The 22,418-nt window shown below is 43.0% G+C and overlaps 1 protein-coding gene across 1 annotated transcript in view; it reads left to right on the top strand.

Moving 5' to 3' along the window:
• Positions 1-22,418, top strand: part of LOC111950477 (follistatin-related protein 4-like) — a 158,841-nt gene that overhangs the window by 88,821 nt on the left and 47,602 nt on the right. The window contains exons 3-4 of the mRNA XM_070434293.1: positions 1,778-1,968; positions 4,623-4,743. Coding sequence (XP_070290394.1) covers positions 1,778-1,968; positions 4,623-4,743 — 312 coding nt within the window. The remainder of the gene's footprint in view (positions 1-1,777; positions 1,969-4,622; positions 4,744-22,418) is intronic.

Raw genomic sequence — 22,418 nt, 5'->3', positions numbered from 1 at the left:
GTAACGGTCCTGACCTTGTTTTATGTTGTTTTTGTATGTGTTTATGGTCAGGGCGTGTGTTTTGGGTGGGCAGTCTATGTTATCTGTTTCTATGTTGGTTTTGGTTGCCTGGTATGGCTCTTAATTAGAGGCAGGTGTTTTGCGTTCTCCTCTAATTAAGAGTCATATTTAGGTAGGGTGTTCTCACTGTTTGTTTGTGGGTGATTGTCTTCCGTCTCTGTGTTATGTCTTACACCATACGGGACTGTTCGGTTGTTCGTTTCGTTTCGATGTAGTCTGTTTCCTGTCCGTAAGTGTTACGTTTAGTTATGTAAGTTTATGTTCAGGTTTCGTCTACGTCGTTTTCTTGTTTTGTATTTTTGAAAGTGTTTTGTTTTTCGTGTTGCCATCGTCGTGTTAAATAAAAGATGGCTTATTTCCCTAATGCTGCATTTTGGTCTGATGATCCTTCTCTCTCTCCTCGTCCGAGCAAACATTGAAGTAAAGCAAGCTTATATTTTAGGTTCTGATAGGGTACGACAGTTAAACTAAGCTCATGAGGCATTTATAAGTTATATTCTTCAAGAATCAATGGGTACATATCATTCATTGATAAGTCCACAAATGGATGTAGCAACTGCTTGTTGTCCCTTTAACAGAACTCTGGATGAGCTTGTAGGAGTGACAGGAAGGTTAACAGATATGATGTTGGGGAATCAGTACTGCTGTGGTACCTGTTTACCTACCAGGAGGCCTGCAGGCTGGACGCTCTGGACGTCATTAATTGATGTTGAAGTCTACTTAAGCGATAAGGTCAGAGGGGGTTTGGTATATGGTAATATACCACGGCTAAGGGCTGTTCTTAGACAACGCTGAGTGCCTTGACACAACCCTTAGCCGTGGTATATTGGCCATGAATCACAAACCCCTGAGGTGCCTTATTGCTATTATAAACTGATTACCAACGTAATTAGAGCAGTAAAAATAAATGTTTTGTCATACCCGTGGTATATGGTCTGATATACCACAGATGTCAGCCAATCAGCATTCAGGGCTCGAACCACCCAGTTTATAATCTGAATTAGGCATTGCAATCCATCTCTTGTCCTCGCCGGAAAGGGTATGGCTCTTTGCAGCGATCAGGGGACATTTTCTAATGACTTCATATCAATGAGCTTTTAATATTTTGTGCGCTCATCACTTGGCAGAGATACACAGGCACCTCTCCAACCTCCTGTCAACTATCACAGGCAGCTGAGTTGGAGGAGGGAAGGACTAAGTTGATGGAGGGAGAGGAGGGAAGGGGGAGCGGGGCGATGCTCTCCATTCATATTAAGTCCTAAAGAGGCACGCAGTGGGTGGCCTGTGTTTGCATAACTTTAAGTAAGGAATAAACACACTCTCAGCTTCACTTGATTAATCTAGGCTCCTCCATTCCTCTGTACATATTCATCAGGGGGCTAGGAAACAAACCAGGCAGGATTTGATGCTGTGTTTGAAACATGGGTGTTAATCCCTCAGCAAGTGAAATAGGACAAAACCATCGAAAGTATCTCAATGAGACTGTTTACCTTTTGTTTTCATGTGGATTGGAAGATTAAATATAATTAATTGGACCCCCTGTGCGGAAACACTGTCAAACATATTATTCAAGCAGATACACAGGAACACTGCAACTCGTACAAAAGCAAGCTTGCGCACACACACACACACACACACACACACACACACACACACACACACACACACAACACAACAGCACAAGGTTAAATTGAAAGTCTGTGTTGTGTTTTTATAGGGGACACGTGCACCATGGCAGAGTACAACAAGCTGAAGAGTATGCTGCTAGATATGCAGCCTAAAGGCCTAACCGGCGGGGACAGGAACACGTTGAGAGACATGGACCAGAAGAGAGCCCTGGTGGACACCATGTTTAAGTACCTGGACGTGGACCGGGACGGCCGTCTAGGAAGTGACGAGTTGGCACAGGTGTGTACTTCTCAGAGAATTAGATTACAGTGGGCATAATCATCAGGGCCACACTGACTTGTGTTTTTGGATGAAACTCCACCCATGGGTGATTAGTACTACTACTATTCCCTATATAGTGCACTACTTTTGACCAGGGCCCAATGGGACCAGTTCAGCCTACTTMATGAAACAAAACGTAGTTAGAGTTGGTTAATTACCTTTCTTTGAGAAAGGTTAGGGTGAACCTCTTGTTCTCGCTCAACACAATGCTATCGTTCAAAATTAATTACAAAATGATAATGGTATAATTAAAATTGTGACTTGTGGAAATGTTTTAGACCAATGAGTAGGTGATCTGTAGGTGATCATAGCCTACAGTGCATTTGGAAAGTATTCAGACCACTAAATATCACATTTACATAAGTATTTAGACCCTTTACTCAGTACTTTCTTGAAGCACCTTTGGCAGCGATTACAGCCTCGATTTTTCTTGAGTATGACACTACAAGCTTGGCACACCTATATTTGTGGAGTTTCTCCCATTCTTCTCTCCAGATCCTCTCAAGCTCTGTCAGGTTGAATGGGGAGCGTCGCTGCACAGCTATTTTCAGGTTTCTCCAAAAATGTTAGATCAGGTTCAAGTCAGGGCTCTGGGCCACTCAAGGACATTCAGAGACGTGTCCCGAAGCCACTCCTGCGTTGTCTTGGCTGTGTGCTTAGGGTTGTTGTCCTGTTGGAAGATTAACCTTCGCCCCAGTCTGAGGTCCTGAGCGCTCTGGAGCAGGTTTTCATCAAGGATCTTTTTGTACTTTGCTCCGTTCATCTTTCCCTTGATCCTGACTAGTCTCCCAGTCCCTTGCGCTGAAAAACATCCCCACAGCATGACGTTGCCACCATCATGCTTCACCATAGGGATGGTGCCAGGTTTCCTCCAGACGTGACGCTTGGCATTCAGTCCAAAGAGTTCAATCTTGGTTTCATCAGACCAAAGAATCTCATTTCTCATGGTCTAAGAGTCCTTTAGGTGCCTTTTAGCAACCTCCAAGTGGGCTGTCATGTGCCTTTTACTGAGGAGTGTTTTCCGTCTGGCCACTCTACTATAAAGGCCTGATTGGTGGAGTGCTGCAGAGATGGTTGGCCTTCCGGAAGGTTCTCCCATCTCAACAGAGGAACTCTGAAGGTGTGTCAGAGAGCCCATTAGATTCTTGGTCCCTTCTCCCCCGATTTCTCAGTTTGGCCAGGCGGCCAGCTCTAGGAAGAGTCTTTTTGGTTCCAAACCTCTTCCATTTAAGAATGATGGAGGCCACTGTGTTCTTGGGGACTTTCAATGCTGCAAACATTTTTTGGTACCCTTCCCCAGATCTGTGCCTTTACACAATCCTGTCTCGGAACTAACTCTACAGACAATTCCTTCAAACTCATGGCTTGGGTTTTGCTTTGACCTGCACTGTCAACTGTGGGACCTTCTATAGACAGGTGTGTGCCTTTCCAAACCATGTCCAATCAATGGAATTTACAACAGGTGGACTATATCAAGTTATAGAAATAGCTCAAGGATGATTAATTGAAACAGGATGCACCTGAGCTCAATTTCGAGTCTCATAGCAAAGGGTCTGAATACTTATGTAAATACGGTATTTCTGTTTTTGATATTTAATACATTTGCAAACATTTCTAAAAAACAGTTTTCGCTTAGTCATTATAAGGTATTGTGTGTGGATTAATGAGAGAAAATGTTTTTTTAATCATTTTTAGAATAAGGCTATAACGTAACAAAATGTGAAAACTGTCAAGGGGTCTGAATACTTTTCGAATGCACTGTATATACTATATTGAACAAAACGGAAAAGCTTAGAATAACAACTTTGCTTTAACATGTGGGTGAGCCACTGCTAATTATCAAATTGAATTGGAAAATTAGGATGGGATTATTAAATGTGTGACTTTCTATACTAAAGCGATGTGTAGTTTTGTGATCTATTTAAAAAATCACTCTATGTCCCATTAAACAAAAAAAAGACTGTCTGCCTCCCAATTGGCACCCTATTCCCTATATAATAGTGCAATACTTTTGATCTATGTAGGGAACAGAGTGCCATTTGGGACAAATTYTTTGCACTTTTATACTTTGAGGAGACAGGATCGACGTGGAATACATTAAGAACAATTTCTCGCATCTCAGCATTTTTAAAGATCTGATTGAAGATCTGATCAAATCATGGTTGGCAGTTATTAATCTTGACTCATAGCCAAGAGACATTTCAATTTTTAACATTTATAAATTCTGTTTTTAGGAAGATATCCATCCAAGATCAGAGAAATGAAAGAAATGGAAAGAAATGTCACTAAATGTCATCATCAGTTCTCTCAGTGTGTAAAGCAGTATTTCACTTGCTCTGCGGACTGGTTCTTCCTCCCTCTATAGATGGTACAGAATGGGGCCAGATTTAAGACTCACCAAGTGCATAGTTTGCACCTGTTCTTTTCCCAAAGGAATTAAACATAGAACAAGGCTAAAATAAAGGTTAAGAGAAGAAGGAAGACCGCTAAGGGAATAAAGGAAGACAGTTGTTATATGCGACTTGGTCCCATGGTATATATCCAGAACTAGAATGTGAATCATGGAATATAATCATTGTAATACAGTCTATGGTTTCCATCCTCCTGTCCAGATCTCTATGAAGGAGCACCTGGAGGACAGTCTACTGGAGTGTACCATGCAGGACCTGCTCCGCTACGATGATTACAACAACGACGGACACCTCACTCTGCACGAGTTCTACACTGCTTTTCGTAAGTCCAGCTTTAAATCCACTTCTCCCTCCCTCTCAATCTATCTCTATCTCGCTCTCTTTCTCTCTCTTTCTCTTTCCCCCTCTCTCAGGCCACCTCATCAGGATAAGACCGGATCAGACCAGATAAACCTGGCTCAGGCTACGCAACAATCTGGCAATCCTCTGCCCTGTTCGCCAAGCCAGGCCTCATTATGGGCCTCTGAGCTGTGCTGAGCCGTGGCTGAGAGCACCTGGTCATCGGGACTAATAAAGCCTAATCACACAGACAATAACGGCAGTTTGGATTTGGGCTGGAACAGAGGATGACAAAACCACCCTATGACTGGAGTTGCGTTACCTCTGAGAGGCCATCTCTACACCACCAACCCCCCATCTCTCCCCCATACATTTCAGCCAGTATGATTAGAAACAAGATAWGCGATCCGAGCCCCAAAATGGATAGCCCAGACCGAAATGGACGGTCCACCCAATTGGACAAAGCCGATAATCAGGCCGTTAGCAGTAGATGTCGTGGGACAATTTTGAAGGCTTTCGCAAAAAACACAGGTCCATTAAGCCTCAACAGTCATTAACCATACAGTAGTAATAATTGGGTTTTAGTGTAATCATTGTTGTCATTATACCGTTACTTTGCTTTCAGCCTCCAGATGGGCTGTGAGCATGGCTGGCTGTGGGTCTGTTTGGAGGAGGGTATAACTGATGTTTAACAGGGGGATGAAGGAGAGGGTTGGGACTAATAAAACATGTCATTGATCAGACATTGTTCAAGGCTGATGTGCTACATAAGACTAAAACAAGGAGTGGGACTATTTATTAAGAAGAGGCTCATCTTGTGTTATGGTTTATATTCTATAGATGGATATTCCTGCGATGAGTTGTTCTCCCTTGTGAAAGGGAAATTAAGTCGAGATGGCAGGTTAGCTCAGGTGTTTCCACACAAGCTCTCCCTGTGGATGCCATGCTTGGTAGATATACTAGACAACAACATTCACTGGTAAGAGCCCCGTTCTGCAGATGCTGTTGTGTAGGGAGAGGGTTCTGTTCCATAGCAGGCAGACAAATTTCATTCCAAAGTTGGAGTTCAGTTTGGCTTTAGAAACTCCCCTGAGGAAGTGATGGTATTTGGCTTTAGAAACCCCAATCAGGAAGTGATGGTATTTGGCTTTAGAAACCCCAATCAGGAAGTGGTGGTATTTGGCTTTGGAAACCCCAATCAGGAAGTGATGGTATTTGGCTTTAGATACCCAATCAGGAAGTGATGGTATTTTGGCTTTAGATACCCACAATCAGGAAGCGATGGTGTATTTGGCTTTGGAAACCCCAATCAGGAAGTGATGGTATTTTGCTTTAGATACCCCAATCAGGAAGTGACGGTATTTGGCTTTAGAAACCCCAATCAGGAAGTGATGGTATTTGGCTTTGGAAACCCCAATCAGGAAGTGATGGTATTTGGCTTTAGATACCCCAATCAGGAAGTGATGGTATTTGGCTTTAGATACCCCAATCAGGAAGTGACGGTATTTGGCTTTAGAAACCCCAATCAGGAAGTGATGGTATTTGGTTTTTGGAAACCCCAATCAGGAAGTGATGGTATTTGGCTTTAGATACCCCAATCAGGAAGTGATGGTATTTGGCTTTAGATACCCCAATCAGGAAGTGATGGTATTTGGTCTTTGGAAACCCAATCAGGAAGTGATGGTATTTGGCTTTAGATAGCCCAATCAGGAAGTGATGGTATTTGGCTTTAGAAACCCCAATCAGGAAGTGATGGTATTTGGCTTTAGAAACCCAATCAGGAAGTGATGGTATTTGGCTTTGGAAACCCCAATCAGGAAGTGATGGTATTTGGCTTTAGATACCCCCAATCAGGAAGTGATGGTATTTGGCTTTGGAAACCCAATCAGGAAGTGATGGTATTTGGCTTTGGAAACCCCAATCAGGAAGTGATGGTATTTGGCTTTGAAACCCCAATCAGGAAGTGATGGTATTTGGCTTTAGATACCCCAATCAGGAAGTGATGGTATTTGGCTTTAGATACCCCAATCAGGAAGTGACGGTATTTGGCTTTAGAAACCCAATCAGGAAGTGATGGTATTTGGCTTTGGAAACCCCAATCAGGAAGTGATGGTATTTGGTTAGATACCCACAGGAAGTGATGGTATTGGCTTTAGATACCCCAATCAGGAAGTGATGGTATTTGGCTTAGATACCCCAATCAGGAAGTGATGGTATTTGGCTTTAGAAACCCCAATCAGGAAGTGATGGTATTTGGCTTTGGAAACCCAATCAGGAAGTGATGGTATTTGGCTTTGGAAACCCCAATCAGGAAGTGATGGTATTTGGCTTTAGATACCCCAATCAGGAAGTGATGGTATTTGGCTTTGGAAACCCCAATCAGGAAGTGATGGTATTTGGCTTTGGAAACCCCAATCAGGAAGTGATGGTATTTGGCTTTGGAAACCCAATCAGGAAGTGATGGTATTTGGCTTTAGATACCCCAATCAGGAAGTGATGGTATTTGGCTTTGGAAACCCCAATCAGGAAGTGATGGTATTTGGCTTTGGAAACCCACAATCAGGAAGTGATGGTATCTGGCTTTAGAAACCCCAATCAGGAAGTGATGGTATTTGGCTTTGGAAACCCCAATCAGGAAGTGATGGTATTCTGGCTTTAGAAACCCCCCTCAGGAAGTGATGGTATCTGGCTTTAGAAACCCCCTCAGGAAGTGATGGTATTTGGCTTTAGAAACCCTCCTCAGGAAGTGATGGTATTTGGCTTTAGAAACCCCCATCAGGAAGTGATGGTATTTGGCTTTAGAAACCCCCTCAGGAAGTGATGGTTTTTGCTTTAGAACCCCCCACCCAGGAAGTGATGGTATTTGGCTTTAGAAACCCCTCAGGTAGTGATGGTATTTGGCTTTAGAACCCTCCTCAGGTAGTGATGGTATTTGGCTTTAGAAACCCCCATCAGGTAGTGATGGTATTTGGCTTTAGAAACCCCAATCAGGAAGTGATGGTATTTGGCTTTGAAACCCCAATCAGGAGTGATGGTATTTGGCTTTGGAAACCCCAATCAGGAAGTGATGGTATTTGACTTTAGATACCCCAATCAGGAAGTGATGGTATTTGGCTTTGGAAACCCCAATCAGGAAGTGATGGTATTTGGCTTTGGAAACCCAATCAGGAAGTGATGGTATTTGGCTTTGGAAACCCCAATCAGGAAGTGATGGTATTTGGCTTTAGATACCCCAATCAGGAAGTGACGGTATTTGGCTTTAGAAACCTCAATCAGGAAGTGATGGTATTTGGCTTTAGATACCCCAATCAGGAAGTGATGGTATTTGGCTTTGGAAACCCCAATCAGGAATGTGATGGTATTTGGCTTTAGAAACCCCAATCAGGAAGTGATGGTATCTGGCTTTAGAAACCCCCTCAGGAAGTGATGGTATTTGGTTTGGAAACCCATCAGGAAGTGATGGTATCTGGCTTTAGAAACCCCCCTCAGGAAGTGATGGTATCTGGCTTTAGAAACCCCTCAGGAAGTGATGGTATTTGGCTTTAGAAACCCCCCTCAGGAAGTGATGGTATTTTGCTTTAGAACCCCCCCCACCAGGAAGTGATGGTATTTGGCTTTAGAAACCCCCTCAGGAAGTGATGGTATCTGGCTTTATAAACCCCCCTCAGGAAGTGATGGTATTTGGCTTTGGAAAACCCCAATCAGGAAGTGATGGTATCTGGCTTTAGAACCCCCCTCAGGAAGTGATGGTATCTGGCTTTAGAAACCCCCCCCAGGAAGTGATGGTATTTGGCTTAGAAACCCCCCTCAGGAAGTGATGGTATTTGCTTTGGAAACCCCAATCAGGAAGTGATGGTATTTGGCTTTAGAAAACCCCCCTCAGGTAGTAATGGTATTTGGCGTTAGAAACCCCCTCAGAAGTGATGGTATTTGGCTTTAGAAACCAACCCCCCCCCCCCCCCAGGAAGTGATGGTATTTGGCTTTAGAAACCAACCCCCCCCCTCAGGAAGTGATGGTATTTGGCTTTAGAAACCCCATCAGGTAGTGATGGTATTTGGCTTTAGAAACCCTCCTCAGGTAGTGATGGTATTTGGCTTTAGAAACCCCCATTAGGAAGTGATGGTATTTGGCTTTAGAAACCCTCCCCAGGAAGTGATGGTATTGGGCTTTAGAAACCCTCCCCCAGGAAGTGATGGTATTTGGCTTTAGAAACCCCCATCAGGTAGTGATGGTATTTGGCTTTAGAAACCCTCCTCAGGTAGTGATGGTATTTGGCTTTAGAAACCCCCATTAGGAAGTGATGGTATTTTGCTTTAGAACCCCCCACCCAGGACGTGATGGTATTTGGCTTTAGAAACCCCCTCAGGAAGTAGTGGTATCTGGCTTTAGAAACCCCCTCAGGAAGTGATGGTATTTGGCTTTGGAACCCCAATAGGAAGTGATGGTATCTGGCTTAGAAACCCCTCAGGTAGTAATGGTATTTGGCGTTAAGAAACCCTCATCGGTAGTGATGGTATTTGGCTTTAGAAACCCCTCTCAGGAAGTGATGGTATTTGGCTTTAGAAACCAAACCCCCCCCCTCAGGAAGTGATGGTATTTGGCTTTAGAAACCCCCATCAGGTAGTGATGGTATTTGGCTTTAGAAACCCCTCTCAGGAAGTGATGGTATTTGGCTTTAGAAACCAACCCCCCCCCTCAGGAAGTGATGGTATTTGGCTTTAGAAACCCCCATCAGGTAGTGATGGTATTTGGCTTTAGAAACCCTCCTCAGGTAGTGATGGTATTTGGCTTTAGAAACCCCCATTAGGAAGTGATGGTATTTGGCTTTAGAAACCCTCCCCAGGAAGTGATGGTATTTGGCTTTAGAAACCCTCCCCCCAGGAAGTGATGGTATTTGGCTTTAGAAACCCTCCTCAGGAAGTGATGGTTTTGGCTTTAGAAACCCATCAGGTAGTGATGGTATTTGGCTTTAGAAACCCCCTCCAGGAGTGATGGTATCTGGCTTTAGAAACCCCCTCAGGAAGTGATGGTATCTGGCTTTAGAAACCCCCATCAGGTAGTGATGGTATTTGGCTTTAGAAACCCCCATCAGGAAGTGATGGTATTTGGCTTTAAGAACCCCCCAAGGAAGTGAATGGTATTTGGCTTTAGAAACCCCCATCAGGAAGTGATGGTATTTGGCTTTAGAACCCCCATCAGGAAGTGATGATATTTGGCTTTAGAACCCCCATCAGGTAGTGATGGTATTTGGCTTTAGAAACCCCCATCAGGAAGTGATGGTATCTGGCTTTAGAAACCCCCATCAGGAAGTGATGGTATTTGCATTGATCTACTTTGTCTACTTAGGCATCTGACAGTTCTGCGGCCGTCGAATAGCTGTCGTCTCTGCCGCAGTGCCTTTGTGGAGCTTATATTTGTCCTATTTCACACTTGTATTAATTAGATGTTTTTTTGCATATCCCAACTCCTCCTGAGACTTCGTCGGAGAGTGGGGTCACGGCCGGAGAAGAGAAGGGAGTAGAGGAAAGGAGAGGAGAGAAGAACGATGCAATACAAGGGAGGAGAGGGAATGCTGGAGTTAGAGGCATTGTGCCCAGAGCTTCCTTCGCTGGGAGTCTATTTGTTTTTCATGGTTGCCGTTAATAATGGAATTATAAGGACATGCCGAGCTGCGCTGGCTGGCACCGTCAGCAGATCTGCTTAATTAATCAAGTCGCTGAAACAGAGTGTGGTGGAGGAGATAGTGGAGATAGGGATCAGGGGGAGGAGGAGAGAGGGTCAGGGGGAGGAGGAGAGAGAGGGTCAGGGGGAGGAGGAGAGAGGGTTCAGGGGGAGGGGGAGGAGAGAGAGAGACAGGGGTCAGGGGGAGGAGGAGATAAGGGTCAGGAGGATGAGGAGAGAGGGTCAGGAGGAGGAGGAGAGAGGGGTCAGGGGAGGAGGAGAGCGGGTCAGGGGGAGGAGGAGAGAGGGTTCAGCGGGAGGAGGAGAGAGGGTTCAGGGGGAGGAGGAGAGAGGGGTCAGGGGGAGGATGAGAGAAGGGTCGGGGGGAAGAGAGAGGGGTCAGGGGGAGGAGGAAGAGAGGGTCAGGGGGAGGATGAGAGAAGGGTCGGGGGAGGAGAGAGGGGTCAGGGGGAGGAGGATAGAGGGTTCAGGGGGAGGAGGAGAGAGGGTTCAGGGAGGGGGGAGGGGGAGGGGAGGGGAGGAGGAGACGGGTCAGGGGAGGATGAGAGAAGGGTCGGGGGAGGAGGAAGAGGCAAAATAGGGAAAGAGGGGAGACAAGTGTAATTGGTTGGAAAGAGTGTGTGTGTGTGTGTGTGTGTGTGTGTGTGTGTGTGTGTGTGTGTTGTGTGCGTGCGTGCGTGGAATGTGCTGAGGGGCAGGGTTTGCAGTGGGGAGGAATGACCCTGTCTGTGTGAAGGTCAGGATGAGCGGCACGGGGCAGTCCCATGTCTGTCTCAAGGTCAATAAGGGCGTCATGCGCCAGTTCCCTGTCTGTCTCAAGGTCAATAAGGGCGTCATACGCCAGTCCCCTGTCTGTATGAAGTTCAGGAAGAGCGGCACGCGCCAGTCCCCTGTCTGTGTGTGATCTATATGCTCCACAGGGGAAGATTACACAGGCCATCAGAAGGGTACGCTTATCACAAGGAGATCACAGCTCTCCAAGGGATGAAAATAACTACATTAGCAAAGGCACAGTCAATTAAACCCACCCGTAGAAAGACACAGCTTCTCTCCATCACCGGAGAGCGTCCGCAGTACATTTTTCATAGTTTTCTCTCTCTGACTTTCCCAGCCTACATGTACATTATAAATTGCAACTGTGGACAACCTCAATCTTTATGTCATTGTCCAACAAATAACCCACACATGAAGTTGTAGCCTGCAGTGAGTGGTGGAATATCATTAGCTAAGCATAGGAGAGAGTGACTTTAGATAACTATACTGAAGGTCTATTCCACCTGTCTACCTCCCAGGTTGGCTCCTCTCCTCCAGCTCCTCTCTGTTCCACATTGGTGTTTTATTTGAAGGCTCATTGTGATGACTCCACGGCCTTCACGGCTAATTTCCAATAGAGTATTTTTATGGTTTCCAGCACATTCATTGTGTCAGCTGTGCGCTGAGGTAATTACGTTCTGTTGGTTTGCTGTGTTAACCCTTAATAATGTGTGACAGAAACAGAGAATGTCCTGTCACCACATCTCTTCCTCCACACATCCACCGTTTTACAGTTTCCACAGGCAGCCCCTTAAACACTGCCAACGGTCAGACGGCAAACGACGAGAAGTCAGAGGATTCGAGTGTTCTGCATACCACCTTGAGACAAGCGAAGCGAGTCTCCATGGCAACTGTAGGTGCCTCTGTAATCTTGGAATAATCTCTTTCGTGAGGCACTTAACAGTGCAGCCCTCCCTATAGAGAAGACAAGAAGAGAAGAGGAGGACAGTACAGAAGGAAAGTGTTTACGCTCATTAACTTGTCTGTTACACTGAGCCGAAACGGCACATTTCATTGTACAGGTACAATGGGTGTCTGGATAAAGGAACTAAAGATGTCCGTACAGGGAGACTTGAAGGAGGCTTCAATAAATATAAAATGTCAAACAGAAAATATGATCCAACATCTTGAACATTGTAAAATACCACAGGGTTTTTTCTTTTTACAATATAAACATCCAACCGTATGTCAAATGATACTGCAGAGCTGTATAATGCAAATAAAATCTATATCCTTGTTAGGCTGGCAGAATTATTATCCACTTGTTTACACAGACAGCTAAATAAATCTAGAAAGGAGATCAAAAAGTAATGCATTAGTGTTTCAGCAGTTGGCTGTYAGATCAAACAATTACAGGGAAACGTTGGAAGATCATTAATGTTTGCCAGCCAAAATAATTGTCTAATAAAAGGACTTCCAGCAGAGTTCACCGAGAGGATGTTTGGCTTTCTTTTCTTCTACATGAGAACTCTCTGTTCACTCAAAGTCTTAATAATCTCCAATCTAATGTCCAATCCTTGAGTTTGAATAGACGACGCTCAGCCGGGGGAAATGTAATACAAGATCTGACAGAAAAACACTTAGTAAAGTTCATGTAATATTCTAATATTTCCTATCTCCAACATCATCAGTGAGTCACTTGATCATTAAAAGGTGAACTCTAACTGGAGAGGCGTTGTGCAACCAGCCATCTAATATCTATGATAATTACTGGAGGATAATCCTCCCATCTCTCGTTCTCTTTCATTTCAACTCTTTTAATTTCACCCCTTCAATAGTTCTTCTCTAATTAAGCGGAGAGATGCGTATCATCGTGTCCTGCGGAATGGCTCGGGACAAATCTCTAACCCCTGAACACCCAGAATCTTCTACTCTTCCATCCTCCTCGCCATCTCCTTCTTTTTCCATCATCAAATTGGACCAGGAGTCCTTGGGAACCGTCACACCATTATTCACACACAGAGGCCCGTTAGCTGTTAGCTGTTAGCTGTTTGCTGTTAGCTGCACAGCATGTTGTCTTCTTTTATATCTCCCTCCAACTCTTGCTCCAGCAAGGAATTATCATGCCTCCATTGATTCACTCTTTCTGTGGGTTTCGATGCTCCTCCTGCAACTTCAAACAAGTGTGTCTGGGAGTGGAGTTGAGTGTCCCACTCTACATCCTCCCTTCCCCTGGAGAAGAGAGTCAGACCCAGAGAAAGTGTTGTCAGACCCAGAGAAAGTGTTCCTCTGATCAGCCCGAATCTGTTGTGGAGAACTGTACACCCTCCTGTCACCATCAGCGTAGACAACATTTCCCTGGAACAAAGCAGATAAAAAAAGAAAAAAAAAGAAAAAAAAGCCTTTTGAAAGAGTGTGATAAAACAAAGATATTTGTGTTAATTGTTATTGTATTGCTTGAGTAAGTTCTCTGTAAGAGTTATCCCACATTAAATAGTATTTGATGGCAAAAACACAACTGCAATGAGGACTTCTGGAAAATCTGTYATGTTAGAAAACCAATTCCATTGAGTGAATACACTTTTTTGAGATGTACATTTTTGTTCATGTATTCAATCAATATCGATCCTTTTTTTAAAGGAAAAATCCCAACACAACCATTGTCTGGTATGAAGTTAATGATCATATTATACTGTGCTCTGCAGAGGTGTCTGGCTGTCTAAAACAACTCTGCAGAGACACCTGCCTGGTGTCGTTGGCTGAGCATGAGGAGCTGAACTGACAAACACACTACATCTGGGTTATGTCATATCGAAGAGAGAGAGAAAAAGAGAGAGAGAGAGAGAGAGGCCTTCAGAGACACTCTGTCAGTGTCTCCCTGACTTGGCTACTAGCAACATAGCCTTTGCCTCAAGGAAATCATGCATTTAGCCTGCTTAGTGGTAGAGCAAGCTTTTTGTTCATCAAGGTCAACCTACAGCACTCCCATGTTCAAACATAGCCCATGTTGCAATGCTGTCCTTACCTCTATGTGAACTGTGGGAACAGCAAGGAAGGGTATTGTTTCTCGTTTTAGATGAAGTGGTAATGTTGGTATCTCTATACTCTACAATGCAGAGGATTTTTTTGTAGGAATTAATAAGAATTTTCAAGTCAGAATAACAAGCATTTTCAAGTAATAGGAAAAATATGAATTTTCAAGTCCGTAATTAGCAATGTAATAATCTGGCAGACTGGTGGCTTCTAGACCTATTTTCCAGTGATTTCTTGCTCGAGGAACCAAGACCCCAGGAGAGATCTCAAAGCAATTAATCAACTTAATCAACTCATYGGGTCCTTTTCTAGAAACCTTTGAGTATTTCACTCTGTGCCCTCATGGCTTGGTTAATAACTAAAGCTAGAATGTCATGTCACACAGTAGGTAACCATTGTTATGAACTTCTTTGCAAGAAAACCTGTCTGAAAGAAGGAGAGCCATGTAATTAACGATTGTCCTCATTGAGAGGAATGTTGAACTGACAGACTTATGGTTCTGGACTGGCAGTCGTTAAAAATCTATATGGGTCGTGTTAGTTGGTTTGGCCGTGTTAATTGTGGGCTTTGTGTGTTCTGTTTCAGAGGATCTGTAGAGATTTACACAGATTATTTCTTTTAAAATAAATATCGCACCAGTATTATTTTGGGATTCCTGTGTTGGGTGCTTGCACACAGTGCAGTATTTCGAGAGTCGTCACTGAAGTTAAAGTACATAATTTTGGACAAAACATCAAAGCTAAAGTTAAATTGAACAGTTAAGATTGCAATATAAAACGTTCTTTTTAACTGACCCCAAAATGCCAATCTGGGTTTATTTAATCTTGAAATCAAGACTGGTAGGTACAGAAGAGTATGACGTGTCCTCATGAATTAGGGCTGTCTTTTTAGTAAGACTCACTATAAACAGCATTTTTCTTATTCTTCTTACCCTTGGCCATCAACACCGAGAGAAAATATAACAAGAAGTATCATATCAGTTTATACTCTACAAAGAACATTTCTCTCTTGAAAAATACTTTGGACTAGGTCAAACTGAACATGTGATTATTGCTTGAGAGGAAAGTGAATGTAATTTTCCTTCCATTCTGTCCTCAGAGGAAACAGGACAGGGTGTACTGTCACATGGTCACACAGACCAGTGAGGAAAGGCACAGTCACATGGACCATGACAGTGAGGAAAGGCACAGTCACATGGACCGGGACAGTGAGGAAAGGCACAGTCACATGGACCGGGACAGTGAGGAAAGGCACAGATCACATTGGACCGGACAGTGAGGAAAGGCACAGTCACATGGACCGGGACAGTGAGAAAGGCACAGTCACATGGACCGGGACAGTGAGAAAGCACAGTCACATGGACCGGACAGTTAGGAAAGCACATCAACATGACCGACAGTAGAAAGCACGTCACATGGACCGGACATGAGGTAAAGGCACAGTCACATGGACCGCGGACAGTGAGAGAAAAGGGCAACAGTCACATGGACCGGGACAGTGAGGAAAAGGCACAGTCACATGGACCGGGACAGTGAGGAAAGGCACAGTCACATGGACCGGGACAGTGAGAAAGGCACAGTCACATGGACCTGGACAGTTAGAAAGCACATCACATGGACCGGGACAGTGAGAAAGGCACAGTCACATGGAACCGACAGTGAGGAAAGGCAAATCACATGACCGGAACAGTGAGAAAAGCACAGTCACATGGACGACAGTGAGGAAAAGCACAGTCACATGGACCGGGACAGTGAGGAAAGGCACAGTCACATGGACGGAGGACAATGAGGAAAGGCACATGCACATGGACCGGGACAGTGAGGAAAGGCACAGTCACATGGACCGGGACAGTGAGGAATGGCACAGTCACATGGACCGCGACAGTGAGGAAAGGCACAGTCACATGGACCGGACAGTGAGGAAAGGCACAGTCACATGGACCGGACAGTGAGGAAAGGCCACAAACATCGAGTCACATGGACCGGACTAGTGAGCATTGTCAGCCCCCATTTACTGTTGTCTCCCATCAGGTCCTTTGACTGTATGTATTCACCTCACCGTTGGCCCCCTGCCCTGCCATCTGCCATAAGTGTCGCCATGGAGCGGAGAGGGTGACAACTGCCCCAAGGCCAGTGACATATGACACAGCCTCTCCCCAAGTCTCTATGGATCTCACAGTGGTCTGACATCCTACTACTTGACAAGAGCTAGGCCCTGACACCTATGTTGGTTACTGACTTACACTAACGGCTGAGGCTATTGCTAGCAGTCACACACATGTGCTATCGAACGGAATGTTCTCACGCATGCTTAGTAACGTAGGCTTGCTGTCTAACAGCTAGCATAGCAACTAACCCAAACTAAATAACTTGAAACAGTACATTTTGTAATGTTTGTCACATGTTTGATATCAAATCAAATTGTGGTCACATACACATGGTTAGCAGATTATGTATTGCGAGTGTAGCGAAATGCTTGTGCTTCTAGTTCCGACAGTGCATCAATATCTAACAAGTAATCTAACAATTACACAACAACTACCTAACACAAATCTAAGTAAAGAATATATTCTATATATATACACACATGTAAATATATGGATGAGCAATGACCGAGCAGCATAGGCAAGATGCAATAGATGGTATAAAAATACAGTATATATATATATATATGAGATGAGTAATGCAAGATATGTAAACATTATTAAAGTGGCATATTAAAGTGACTAGATCCCATTTCAGGTCTGTATGTAGGCAGCCACCTCTCTGTGTTGTACATTCACTTGAGAGAAAGTGAATGTATAAAAAGTGAATAGAAGCCCAGTGCAGTCAATAACGTGATATTCATGTTTATATACTGTATATTTCTACACAATGAGGTGTGAATTATATTGTGAACTTGTGAAAATTATGATAAGCCCTTTAGTTTAAGAGCTGTTTGAAAAGACTGCCTGAAATGTCTGCCTGTTATGGTGGGATGGAGTTTTTCCTGCCTGGTGACATCACCAGGCGGTAAATTAGTTAATAGACCAATACGAAGAGAGTCCAAACCTCTCTGCCAATAACAGTTAGTTTTCAGTTTTCCCCTCCCCAATCAGACCACTCCCAGAAACTCCAAGCAAAAATTCTTGCTTAGAAATTACTCTTTGCTAAGAAGCAATAAAAAAATATTTTGATCATTTGAATTGAGGTACTTAATATTTACCCAGAAATTATTTGATATTGAGATAAAAAAACGTCTGCATTGGTCCTTTAAACACCTTTAGCATGTCTTCGAGGAAAGCTAAGCTGCCCGAGCCTAACGTTCGATAAGTGCTCTCACTCTGTCTCAATGTGAAACTGCATTCATTAGCTCCCGTAGAAGTATAGTATTTTATCTGTGTAGCTACAGATCTATGAGCTGGCCAGGCAAAGCATTAATGGCACCTGATTGCAACATTCCATAAGACTACCTTAGTTACTGCATCCTCTTTTTCAGTACTGTAAATGTTTTTGCTGTTGTGGTAACAGTTTTTTTTGTGCTTTATTTCTATGTCTGGTGATTACAGTAGTGCATTTTTAATGCAGCTTGCTAAAATCTATGTCCTAGTATAGCTGACATGTGAACCAATATTCCCATACCATAACACACTAAAGAGGATCCCCATCAATACCATTCATTGTCCCTTAAAAGGCAGGAAAACTGTACTTCAAGTCTCCTGGGGCCATTACTGCACAACTGTTACTTAGCTATTTCACTGAAAATACTTAGCTGTCACCATCCTCCTACCTAGTTTTGTGAATTAAACCCAGAATGACATTCAATTGAAAAGTTGCAAATCATGTTTAAACCCAGACATTGTCTGGTGCCCTGTGGTTGTGTACACTCAGAAAAGAAGCAAGACCTAATATTGACCCTAAAGAGTGGCATTGGATCTTTCCATTGGATCTGTCCTCGATTAACATTAGTCCACAGTGGATCTGTCCTCGGTTAACACTAGTCCACAGTGGATCTGTCCTCAGGTTAACACTAGTCCACAGTGGATCCGTCCTCGGTTAATACTAGTCCACAGTGGATCTGTCCTCGGTTAACACTAGTCCACAGTGGATCTGTCCTTGGTTAACACTAGTCCACAGTGGATCTGTCCTTGGTTAACACTAATCCACAGTGGATCTGTCCTCGGGTTAGGGGTTAGGGAAAATCTGAATTTCAATGGTCAAAAATGTTTACTCCCCAAAAACTGTGTGTGTCTGTCTGGGTCTGTGTGTATTGTGTTTTTAGTGGGTCTGCATTCAAAAAAAATTCTGCTGCAGGCAATTAATCCCTGTTAGCCCCCTCCTCTAGAACGCTAAGGGCTTTATAACAAGAAAGGTCATTTACCCCTGTCAAAGGCTTCGGCACTGTTTAATAAGAAAATGCCTCACCCGGGTATTTTTACAAGAATTAAAGATTATCTCGATTGTAAAATTGCATATTAGGCTATGAGATGTGTGTTGGTCTTTTTTTAATCGGGCTTGATCTTACCAAATGTAGTTGGAAAACAGTTCCAGGGAATGTRCAGATCCTCATATACGGCTTGGAGGTCAGTAATGAGAGGACTACGGAGTATATTCTTGGCTTCAACTCAACTAGGGCAGAAAGTAAAACATTTCAAAGGTTTTGTGCACAAAGAAGAGATTTCAAATGTCAGATTCCATTTTAGGAAACAAGCATATCCTTGTAAGATGAATAGCATTTGTCCAAGGTTTAAAGTGTCCTTCACACCACAAGCAAATACCAATGGTACAAAACCGTATTGGTTATCACATGGATTAAATGACCAAGAGTTCATTCAGTACATTATCTGAACATAATTTTCTCCAGTATGCTGAATATTTGCCAACACATACTGATATCTATAATAGAGTAAGTAACTATTGGTCCTGAAATGCTTATAAATTAATGTATGTGAGGCGTAGACACATTCCACRGGAGGTTTGTGGCACCTTAAGTGAGGAGAACGGGCTCGTGGTAATGGCTGGAGCGAAATTGGTGGAATGGTATCAAATACATGCCATTCCATTTGCTCTGTTCCGGCCATTGGGATCACACTTCCCATGTGATCAGGTTTTCACATGTGTAGTTCATGTGATCACATGTTTCTTTACATGTTGTCACGTTATCACATTGACATCACATAAGATCACATGTGATCACATGAAAACATGTGTTTTTGGAACACTTCACGTGTTCACATGTGAAATTCATGGGGTTGTTTCATAAGGGGAGTTCCCAATGTAACCCCCAGACAGGGTATACATCTCATCTCCCTGCAGGTTATCAGATGGGAATAATACACCATGGTTGCGTCCCAAGTGGCTCATTATTCCCTATATAGTGTGACCTGGCCCACAGGGCTTCCATTACAAACAGATGCCACTTTATTACTTGGTTTATCCTCTTTAAATCCATTGATGCTTTACACATGTCTCAGGTGCTTTAGAAATACACAGCCTCAAAACTGCTTCTGTTGTTAGCAATTTGTCTCCATTAAACAATATGGAACTGGAAACGATTGTTTTTTTATGGTTCAGGAAATGTAGCTCCATAAGGATTTGACGATTTCTCTAGCAAAGAATGGCAATCGGCTGTAGCATAGAATAAGACTTTTCCTCAGTTATCCTTAGCAACTTACAGTGCATTCAGAAATTATTCAGACCCCTTCACTTTTCCCACATTTTGTTACGTTACAGCCTCTAAAATGTATTAAATAGTTTTTTCCCCATTTCAATCTACACACAATACTCCATAATGATAAAGCAAAAACAGGTTTGTAGAAATGTTTTAAAATGTATTACAAATAAAAATCGAAATATCACATTTACAGATGTGTTCAGACCCTTTACTCAGTCCTTTGTTGAAGCACCTTTGGCAGTGATTACAGCCTCAATTCTTCTTGAGTATAAAGCACTAAAGGAAATAAACATAAAAAAGTCTGTAGGTCCAGACAACCTGGACCCCTACCTCTTAAATATAGCAGCTGGTATTATTACTGAACCTGTGGCTCATATTTTCAACTTGAGTCTCTTGACCAATTACATACCCAGAATTTGGAAATCAGCTCCCACTGCTAAAGGGAGGAGATCCCTCAGATGCTAATAAATCGTCCTATCTCTAAACTCCCTATCGTGGCCAAAGTCTATGATCTTACAGTTAAAAAATGTCTTATTCAAAAGAACTTGCTTAGTGGGGTGCAGTCTGGCTTTAGATCAGGGCACAGCACCACAACTGCAGCTATGGCAGTGGCAAATGACATCATAAATGCACTTGATAAAAAGCAACATTGTCCTGCTCAGTTTGTTGTTTTATCAAAGGCATTTGATTCAGCTGACCATGAATTGTTGCTAGCTAGACTCAGTAAAATTGGTTTCAGTGAAGGGGCAGTAAATTGGTTTAGGAACTATCTTTCTGAAATAACTTAATGTGTATATACTGACAGTCACAAGTCTAGCTTTCTAGAGATTAATAGAGGTGTGCCCCTGGGTTCCATTTTAGCTCCTGTGTTGTTCTCAATTTGTATTAATGATTTGGGAAATGGGATGCAACCAGCAAAGCTGCATCTATATGCAGATGATACAGTCATATATTAACCTCTCTGGGATATGTGGGATGGTAGCGTCCCACCTCGCCAACAGCCAGTGAAATTGCTGGGCGCCAAATTCAAACAACAGAAATCTCATAATTAAAATTCCTCAAACATACACCATTTTATAAGATAGACCATTTTAAAGATAGACTTCTTGGTAATCCAGCCACAGTGTCTGATTTCAAAAAGGCTTTAAAGCGAAAGCACACTTTGCGATTATGTTAGGTCAGCGCCTAGCCACAGAAAACCATACAGCCATTTTCCAAAGAAGGAGAGGTGTCACAAAAGACAGAAATAGCGTTAAAATTAATCACTAACCTTTGATGATCTTCACCGGATGGCACTCCCAGGACTCCATGTTAGACAATAAATGTGTGTTTTGTTCGATAAAGTTCATCTTTATGTCCAAAAACCTAATTTGAAATTGGTGCGTTATGTTCAGAAATGCATTGTCTCAAACAAACATCAGGTGAAAGTGCAGAGAGCCACATCAAATTACAGAAATACTCATCATAAACATTGATGAAAGATACAAGTGTTAAACATATGATTAAAGATAAACTTCAACTTAATGCAACCGCTGTGTCAGATTTCAACAAAGCTTTACGGCAAAAGCACACTTTACGATTATGTTAGGTCAGCGCCTAGCCACAGAAAACCATACAGCCATTTTCCAACCAAGGAAAAGTCAGAAATAGCGTTAGAATTAATCACTTACCTTTGATGATCTTCATCTGATGGCACTCCCAGGTCTCCATGTTAGACAATAAATGTTAGTTTTGTTCAATAAAGTTGAAATACCTCCTTTTTGTTTGCGCGTTTAGTCCAGTAATCCAAATGCACAAAGTCCAGAGGAAAAGTAAAAAAAGTTCCATTACAGTTCGTAGAAACATGTCAAACGATGTATATAATCAATCTTTAGGATGTTTTTATCATAAATCTTCAATAATATTCCAACCGGACAATTCCTTTGTCTTTAGAAATGAAAGGGAATGGAGCTCACGCTCACGGCTGCGTGCGAGACTTAGCTAAAGGTTTTCAGCCAGACCCCTGGTTCAAACAGCTCTTATTCGCTCCCCTTTCATAGTAGAAGCCTGAAACAACGTTCTAAAAACTGTTGACATCTAGTGGAAGCCTTATGAAGTGCAATCTGACCCCATTTACACTGTATATTGGATAGGCAATCACTTAAAAAAACTACAAACATCAGATTTCCCACTTCCTGGTTGGATTTTTCTCAGGTTTTTGCCTGCCATATGAGTTCTGTTATACTCACAGACATTATTTTAACAGTTTTGGAAACTTTCGAGTGTTTTCTATCCAAACTAATTATATGCATATTCTAGCTTCTGGGTCTGAGTAGCAGGCAGTTTACTCTGGGCACCTTATTTATCCAAGCTACTCAATACTGCCCCACGTTCCCAAATTAGTTAATGTGCTCCTTCTCTGGTTCAGGCTGTTGAAGAGCTCTAGACTGCTTTTCAGTCGCTGCTGTTCTCCCTTTATGGTCTCAAACTGGTCTTGAATGTACAAAAAACTAAATTCATGACCTTTACCAGAGCTCGCACTCAGCCAGAGAAGGTTA

Source organism: Salvelinus sp. IW2-2015, linkage group LG23 (assembly GCF_002910315.2).
Source record: "Salvelinus sp. IW2-2015 linkage group LG23, ASM291031v2, whole genome shotgun sequence".
In the NCBI taxonomy this organism is placed as follows: Eukaryota; Metazoa; Chordata; class Actinopteri; order Salmoniformes; family Salmonidae; genus Salvelinus; species Salvelinus sp. IW2-2015.
The sequence above is the reverse complement of the archived record's forward strand: the minus strand, read 5'-3'. Positions and strand labels throughout refer to the sequence as shown.